Source organism: Photinus pyralis, unplaced genomic scaffold (assembly GCF_008802855.1).
Source record: "Photinus pyralis isolate 1611_PpyrPB1 unplaced genomic scaffold, Ppyr1.3 Ppyr1.4_LG3a, whole genome shotgun sequence".
Classification (NCBI taxonomy): Eukaryota; Metazoa; Arthropoda; class Insecta; order Coleoptera; family Lampyridae; genus Photinus; species Photinus pyralis.
In genome coordinates, this window is record NW_022170509.1 from 18,989,298 (window position 1) to 18,998,409 (window position 9,112).

At 35.9% G+C, this 9,112-nt stretch overlaps 1 protein-coding gene across 1 annotated transcript; it reads right to left on the minus strand.

Annotated features, from left to right (window-relative positions):
* Positions 1 to 1,809: 1,809 nt before the first annotated feature.
* LOC116165374 (peroxidase mlt-7) lies at positions 1,810 to 7,912 on the minus strand. Its single transcript, XM_031479758.1, has 9 exons — positions 7,787 to 7,912; positions 7,110 to 7,332; positions 6,691 to 7,059; positions 6,463 to 6,641; positions 5,871 to 6,416; positions 5,623 to 5,820; positions 4,233 to 4,537; positions 3,960 to 4,183; positions 1,810 to 2,519 (listed from the first exon to the last, which is right to left on the minus strand). Exons 2-9 carry the CDS (start codon positions 7,253 to 7,255, stop codon positions 2,135 to 2,137), a joined length of 2,352 nt encoding a protein of 783 aa, XP_031335618.1. The 5' UTR covers positions 7,256 to 7,332; positions 7,787 to 7,912; the 3' UTR covers positions 1,810 to 2,134.
* Between the last annotated feature and the right edge of the window lie 1,200 nt (positions 7,913 to 9,112).

Sequence of the window (9,112 nt, forward strand, 5' to 3'; positions counted from 1 at the left end):
TTTTACCAAAAATCGACTGCACCAAAATTTCTCGAGAAAACACTCTTTCTTATTAATTTGGGTGCGTAGAATCCAAATCAATTTGTACTTTTTCGATCAGACTTCTCAATCAAAAGATATAGACTAGAAAAAAATTCAAAGGGCTGTAACTTTTGAACTAGTAGTCCAATCTTGGAACTGTTTGAAATTATGGATTCTACAGGCCACATTCTATAAGAAAATTTTTTTTCCGGTCGATCTGAGACAATTTTTTTTTGGGGCAAAAAAAAAGGCAGTTATTACCTTCCTTTTTTACCAAAAATCGACTGCACCAAAATTTCTCGGGTAAAAACTTTTTCTTATTAATTTTGGTGCGTAGAATCCAAAACGATTCGTACTTTTTCGATTAGACGTCTCAATCAAAAGTTATGGGCAAAAAAAATTCCTGTTTTTAAAATTTAAAATTCTTATTTTCGTCATTTCGTGAAAGGCAGGACGCAGGTACCTCACTTCAGTAGCAGTACTAAGTACCTGATACCTATTTGTTATTTTGGGCATCAATGTAGCGAATTGCCGATCGATGCCGAATAGCCGAATCGTTGCGACTGCCAACACTGATCACTCACTGAATAGTGAATACTGAATACTACAGAATATTTAGATTTTAGTGACTTTAGACTTTAACCAAAACCACTCAATTCTTTCGGGGGTGGGGGGCCGATATATTCCCCTTCACCCCCCCCCCCCCCGTAAATACGCCACTGACGCATAGAATTTATTGACATTTTACTTTTCAAAATAAGTAGTTTTTCATAAAAAATTATTGTCATCCCAACTTTTTGCCAATGATATGGGCGAGGGATGGATTAGTTAATTATTAATGCTGCATTACACTTCATAGGAAAACTGGCGTGGCATCGATGGTAGTGGATGTTTCGCAACTATAAGATGGTGAAGTGAAGAAAAAATCGTCTTCCGCGAGGTGAATATTCTGGAAACGAATTTTCCGGTGGCGGATTTTCCCAAGTTTGAATACGTTAGGCCTGAGCTTTCGTGGGCGAATTTACCGCGCAGGCCTTTAGAACCCACATGGAAATTATATACAAAGTCACACTTTTTGGGGGAGTTATGAAAGAAATCTGCGTATTGGAAAATGTAGGTAAGTTCTGGCAAGAATTTGGCACCTGGTCTTTTGCTATACTTTTGTTCAATATCTGGGAAATGTGACGAAACGCAAATTTGGAATTGTTAGAGGAGTTTGTCAAATAGGTCATTTTTAAAATTGGAAAGATCACTTGGCATTTCAGTGTATGGTTTCTTCATTATCGCCAAAATGTCAATTCGTCAATCGTCAAAAGATAAAGGCAAAAATTTGTCGTTTGGGTTTTAATTTTGAATAAAAAGAATTGGAGATGCAGGAAGAGCTGCCACTTCTATGACTGGAAGATAAATGATTCATTTGAATGTTTCAACTTTAGAGACAATTTCTGACATACTAATTCTAAGCAATGGTTATTTAGACAGGCGACATTATTATTATTATCTTTCAATAAAAATTTACGAAAATGAACTTTGAAATGCGCAACAGGTAACTAAAATTAATAATATTGTAAAAGATTTGCAAAGTAATGAAATTAGACATTTTTGGCGACCTATATGTAACATTCATAGATTCGTGATTCGTGGGTGTACTATTGCCCACATATCTACTTATGGTAATGATAGGGAATAGGATAGGTATGTGTGTTATTTTCTGTTTAAAAAACTATTTATTGCATAAAATAAATAACGCGTTTAAATACTTAATTTTAAAATAATTACCAGCGCCAATCTTACACATTTTAGATTTTGCTTAGGCACTTTTCGTTTGCGAACGAATTATTCCTATTTTTATAATTATTTAGGTACTGAGCTATTATCTGTATGAGGATGACAATATTCCTGAGCAACATTAATTATTTATGTATGAAAATAGCTCTGTACGAGAATTTGTGAGCTATTTATATTTTAAATTGGGTCAGTGAGTAAAATGTATTTTTATTGGAATCATATTCGGTTATTATTTTCAATTACATACTAAATATACTATGTAGGTGAACATAAATTTGGTACACACTGGTAGACAATACCTTATGTAATATTTCAACAAATTCTTTTATTTTACAGATATGGGTTTGCTGTAAATGTGGGTACGTGTGAGGTCAGCATCCTTCCATTTAGTCAGGTCCGGCCTCGGTATTTCTATACACGGTGTGTATTCATTGCCTTCATAAATACGTTGCATAACATATGGTTGCACTTGATCAACATTATCCGAATTATCGCATATTATTCTTGCTAAAGTTGTCAGTCTTATTTGACCAAGTTGTTCTAATGTAAATCCTTGAGGTTTGTAAGGATTTTCGTACCACATTCGGTCCCCTTTTTTCATTCGTATGAATTGATCCGTTATTAGACACGTTAATGTTGGTCCTAAGATGCCACCTTCCAATGGGCGCTCGCTTAAAGCTCCTGTATACAGATCGATGTCATCGACGTCTCTGCAAAAACAATTTTGATTTTTGTTAACTAATCTACTACGACAATTAAAATACATCACGTTTTTGAGTCCCCTTCCATAACGCACAATAAGCTACAATTTAGAGGCGCAAAGAGTTGGAGGTACCTACTACTATTTTAAAAAATGGATTTCTTTATTTTACATTAATGAAGAAGATAACCAGAAAAAATCCGTTAAGCCGCTTGCGAGCAAGAGGGGAAGAGTGCACTTTCAAATTTGTTTTTTCGATTTTAATAGCCCTTATGGACATTTCATGCCTTAACGAGAACACAAACATCAAATAATTTTTAATTTCTGATCGAATGACACCAATACCACGAGTCGGTAAGTGGTGTAGTTCCGAGGCCTTTGTGACTCAGACAGACAGACAGACATAAAAGGAGCGCAAAAGTGCACTTTTTATAACTTTAAAATGGTGAGCTCAACGCACAATATTTTAAATTATTAAAATACGACCTAAATTAGAATTTTGCATTCTGCCAGTAGGTTGTATTAAAAATCTGTCGAAGGTCTTTTTAGAAGTTTTCCTAGAAAGTCGACGGAAGTTCAAGTAATCTCTTTAGTAAATTATTTGGACAGCTATTTTTTGGCATTTCTTCCAAAAAAATTCGAAAAATTCTTAGGGACCGCATAAATCTCAAAAAATAACTCACGAAGTTTTTTAGAACATTATTTGAACCACAGCAATATTTTTAAAACCGTTTTGGGTCTCATTTTTATTATCTTATGTACCTACTGCTGGCGCCAGTAGGTGGATAAGATTAGGTACAGTACTAATTTTGTTGGCAAGTACAGGTACCCACTGTTATATAGTGCTAACTTAGTTTGATGCTCTTTGCTTGAACAAATAACCCTCTACAAAAGTACAAGATGAGCAATATGCATACAATAGTTTTTTTTTAATCGATGATTTAAATGCACAAATTAGGATCAGGGTTGTATTCAAGGTATGTACAATGGACTGTGCAAAAGAAATTTATATAAAGATCTTTGACGTAATTGTATGACATAGAGAATGTCAAGGTTGCATTTATTAACATACATCTTGCAATTTTAATAGTGCTCGCAAGGTATATTTAGAGTTAAATTATTTGACAGTATATACGTATATATACGGTAGGTGTAGCAAAAATTATGTTACACTCGTAATTTGTTCTACTTTTTTTTCATTGTAATTAATAAGTTATGTATGTATTTTTTGTCAGGCGCCTTCTGCAAAAATGGAACAAGGAAATTTATTGCTTATTGCACCAAATGGTTCAATTAAGGGGAGCTCTCAATTACTCAGCTTACAAGGATGGATATAGCCATACATTATGTTGGCAAATTCACATAAAAGTCAACAAATAATTCAATTAATTGATTTGACGAGCATAAATACCTACAATCTACTGTAAATGCAATACAAAAAACCAATTACCTATATATTTGCTGGATGTTTGCCAATGCATCTTGGTCAATATCATCCGCAAGATCACTGAAATGTTTTGGCCGTTCCAAACCACAATGTTGGCGCCAGTTCGTATAACCCGGTAATCCGTGGTCTCGCCCTCTTTGAATATTTAGACTAACCAAATCCAGTCCAAAAGTGTAATGCGGTTTTGATATCGGATTTTGTGAATCTTCGAACAAATGACTCTTCACCTAGAAAGATCATAGTAGCTACTCATTTCACTCGATAAAACATCGCTACTTCGTCGTTGAAATATGTATCACTCGCTTCAATAGATGTGTTTAGGGCACCCCGTAAAGTTCTATCGAGTCCATTCGGTTCATAAAGACTATATGGATTAAACAGCATCTTGTGGAAGCGTATATCTTCTTCATTTAAGGAATCGTTTTTCAAAACTTTTATTAGTGCGGGTATTAAGGTATGTCCAAACCGAAAGGAAGCTGCTGCAAAATTATTTGCAATCGATGAGTCGATATTGTCATCATAACCAGCGAAATATCCCTGCTTGAGAGGATTAAGATCTAATTTTTTTCGTAGGGTTGGCCCTAAAACAGTAAACTAAAATAGTTTCTAAAGTAGTAACGACACAAATCACGATCCAAGTTAAACCAAATTAAAAGACTCGCATACAAAACACTCCCAATTTTCAAAAGCAGGATATTCTTCATTATCAAATGGAACCTAAGATCTCTAATCAGTTATATTCGTCCATAAGATTCAAATAGAAAGGCACTAAGTATACATATAGAACCGATTTTAATTTCTTATTACTATATAGGAAAAGTACATTAGGAGGATAAGTATAAGAACCCTTTTAAGTGACCCTGCAGTTTTCCGGAAAAAAAACAAAAGTCAATCCTAAAAGTTCATTATTTACGTATGGGTATAGGTACTTTCAAAGCCTTTTGATCCCTTCCACTAAGAACGAACTGTGATATTTTGTCAAAGAAATTGTAATACATTATTAATACCCAAATTAAAGATTTGTTACTTTTAATATGGTTTAAACACCCATGAACTTTCCTAACTAACCAAATTGCAAATGCAAATTCAATTCCTGCATTTGGAACAGTAATTTTTTTAGGAGGCTAGAAAGCTCATTTACTTATCACCATGTTATTGATTTCCTTCTTCACTGCATTTATTAGATCGTTATTAGGTTTGAGAGCCTTGGGTGGGCCCATACAGGATGTAAGGCCCCACGCATTTGGGTCGAGAATAGCACACGCCATGTGATCCAGTGTTCCTATAATTGGGCCAAGATCGTTTAACCAACCCCACTCACTTTACACGTACAAAAGACCATTCTTGAACCCGGATTCGAACCATGGGCTCTCTGCGGCTAGTCAGCCAGAAATACAACATTAGCTAGGGTAAGGGATCATTTTATTTTAAATTGGGAAGCAAAATGAGTGTCCCATCTACCTAGGTACCTATGTGTATTCCAAACTAATGGATCACTGGTGGACGTTGAAGTAAAAAGAATCCCAAGCAAACATCAAAAGACAAAAACCCGAACGCGTTTCGACAGAAAAGCTGTCATCAGCGAAAATGTGGTGGGAATTTGCCATTGAATTGATTTTTTCCCTTAGGAAATTGTATATCGTGCAGTAAATCCTTAATTCCTTACCAATTATTACGCTTAAAAATTCGTTGTAAGTGATATGTTGTAGTTGGGCAATAACGATTTTACGCACTTCCTGAAATATTCTTTCGTCACTCCACTCTGAATTTAATTCCTTCAGATTTGACGCCAACAGGTTATGCTGACGAACCCAAATAAGATGCATTGATGCGAGATGTAAATTTTCGTTTGCGCGACCGTCACCTACAATCATCACTTATTAAAATATAACATTTCTTCATGCGGTAACTTACCGGTTAAAAAACAGTATCTGTTTAACTTGTTTTGTTCTTCACGGTTGCAGCCGTCTTCTTCATCATAGGAGGGTGGTAATAGGGTCCTGTTATCGGTGGTAACAAGCACATTTAATTTTCCATCTTGAAATTGCCGTAGTGCTTCAACTGTGTCAGAAGAAGTACTGTAAATTACAGATCCATCAAGATACGATGACACTTGATTAAGTTGTTGCCGTGGTTCAAAATGGTCACTTGAAGCAGCAGCCGAACGGACAAATTCCATACATGTTATCCCATGTTGTACATAATAGGGGTCGTTCGTCGAAATTTGAACTGGAAAACAGTCGGGGTGTTCGTTTTCTAAACAGCAAGCGATTTGTTTGCCCTCACTGGTTTGGGTTAATGCGGTTGCAGTAATGTCATGATCTATGAATTGGCCCCATACCGCTAGCATTACTGTAAATTTGTTATCATGTCTGTAAATCGGACGATGGACCAACACGCTAACGTCTCTAGCAGACGGAAGAGCTCCACCATCTTTAGCAATTCTCGGTTCACTAAATCCTGGAAGCAGAATTAAGACTATTTTGCGCTGCGACAATAAAATTACCATCTCCGTAGTCGGGCGGAAGAGCTCGTCTAAATGGCGTAAAAGCAACTCCATATTTGAAAGGATTTTTCAAATTGTTACACGTGCCATCGTAAGTTCTATATCTTTGACTCTCATTGCATCTTGTCATATTGCTAGGTTGATTTTTTGTACAAAGTGAAAACGTCACATTATTTGTCCTAAAATGACTGTGTAAAAGACAGGAAGTAGTAGAAGTCACTAATCAACCTTCGAAGATATCTACGAGCATTTTCGTTGACAAATCCCTCACGGGCTAGTAACCTACTGGTATTGGAAGAAATGAACACCTTTTGGTGCCTATAGCTGGGGCTATCCACGGGTAGAGTTGGTGCCAATTTTTCGAACGAATCACGACTTCGGAGTGCATTTGACGCGAAATCCAGCGCGTCTTTCCAGTCGCTATCATGATCAAAGCAAATGTTTTTCTGGGCGCTGTCGGTTATGGGCCACGACAATTTTAAGAGCAAATTTGTGTTATTTCTGGGTTTTGCTTTCGTGTCGTCATCATCAGTCAATTCAGGGTCGGTTTTAATGCTAAAAGCTACCGCAAACACTATCAAAACAGCGAGCAAAATTCTAAAATTTGACAATACGTGCATGGAAATCGATTTAAACTTGCTACTTACATTAAAATAGAACACACGCAACACTGAAAAGTTCTTAAACGTCGATATCTTTGCTGCATTAACGATGGCCTATACGTGACATATCGCGGTTGATTATCGACGGATAATAAATGGGTAGTTTCGGTATTTTCAGTAGACATGCTCATGTTTTCAAGACGTTGGCACCTACGATTATTGAACTTAACTAAAGTTCTGGTAATTTGATCAGAAGCCAATCAACTCTCTAGAAACCGTATACCTTATTCATGAAACCAGTCAGGGGTATTATTCGCGTATAGATTGCAAAAAATGTGGTTTTACTATTTCCATTTCATATAATTTATGTGCCAATAGAATTCAAAATACTTCCTGTAAAAATATTGTTAAAGGACATGGGGGACTGGGTCATAAAACGTTTGGGGTCTAGCATGCCCCGCATCTATTAAATTAAGCACAATTTGGCGTACATTTGGTACATGCCACCTAATAAAAAGTCAAGTGTCAATCTAAAAACTTATAAATAACTTATAATAATAATAAATAATATAAATGCGGCATGAACCGTTTATATCCGAGCCCATTTGGGAAGAGTAACGTTTCGTTAGGGGGTGTTATTTCATTCACCTATGAAATGGACTAGTACCATTTTTTCTTCATCTATTTACTGAGAATAAGTACAAATTTTTCCAATAGTTCACCTTTGCCGCAATTTTTACGTAGTGGGGCCCACGTACGCCAGGTCTTCAGACTTGATACTTTGATGACTATGTAAGACTAGAAAAGCTCTCTGAAGGGCAGCATTTTATAATTTACTAGAACTGTGGTAGGTCACGACGCAGTTTGAAGAGTAGATCTTTCAATTCCTTCCTGCAATAACGTCAACCAGTCTGTGAACTTGGTTGATCCCAGAGTACTCTGTGCCCAAGCTAGGTGATTCGGTACTAAGTCTCGGTCTTCAATGATTGGCTCTAAGTGCTATAAAAATAAGAGCCCTCACAATAAATGAAATTATGTAAAAGTAAACAATTTATAATTTTAAAACGGATAGGGGCTATACCTTTATGTGCATTTAAAAGCTGGCTTGTAAAGAAAATCAAACAATAAGGAAAAGGATCATTATGTAACAGTGTAGATCATTTACCGATCTTGTTAATTAAACAATAACCAAACATCTTCAAAAGTACAAAAATAATACAGAACACTAAAAAATTATTTGTTGATCAATAATTTTATAAATAAGTTTCAGTTACAGTAATAATCTGATGATCTTCGTTTTTCTCAAGCTCCATCTTGAAAAATAAATACCCTTGCTACTTCGTGGTTGTACGGACCTGAAGGGTTGACATATGGCATAAAATCTATCGCAATATTTGATATGGGTACTTACTTTCATTTGGATTTATTCATTCTCACTACATTCACTTAAGAAAAACGCCCAAGTTCGAAAACTGTTACTAAAAAAATACGGTGTGCTTTGTAAGGGTTGTTTAGCAACTGAAAATAATAACAAGAATTTTTAATTTTCATGAATTTGTCAAATTTACAATTAAATAAATATTGTTTAGTAAGTTACAATCAAATAACCTATGTAGACATTTTATGGCGTTTTTTAAGGGATGATATGTCCATTCATATGCATATTTTTTGCTCTATCGTTATTGCACTTCACAAGAAATATGCAAAATCTTCTTCACACGGAAGCGGAAAACCTCCAAATAGAAGATATGTATCACACCCCGAATTCCAAGCTTATCCATTTCTCAGTGCAGCTCACAGCTTATTCAATCTTATATTGTACATATTTCCAGACAGTGCCGGTTAGGTACGGTAGGCACGTGCCTAGGGGCGCCGACCATTTAGGGGCGCCAGCCGCCCCCGCCAGTGCCGCCACCAGGTATCGTATGCCATGAGCAGTACGCACACTGAATGGAAATTCCCATAACGATGTGCTTACGACTTTTTAAATTTAATTCTTGCTGTTGTATCATTTTTTACGACAAAGATTAACAGTAATTACACATTCA

Excerpts from the sequence above, each read along its gene's own strand:
- LOC116165374 (XM_031479758.1), bottom strand. The coding sequence starts at position 7,255 with ATGAGCATGTCTACTGAAAATACCGAAACTACCCATTTATTATCCGTC. Across the intron at positions 7,060-7,109 it reads TGCGTGTGTTCTATTTTAAT|AATTTTGCTCGCTGTTTTGA; the intron begins GTAAGTAGCAAG and ends GTCAAATTTTAG. Across the intron at positions 2,520-3,959 it reads AACATCCAGCAAATATATAG|AGACGTCGATGACATCGATC; the intron begins GTAATTGGTTTT and ends TTGTTTTTGCAG.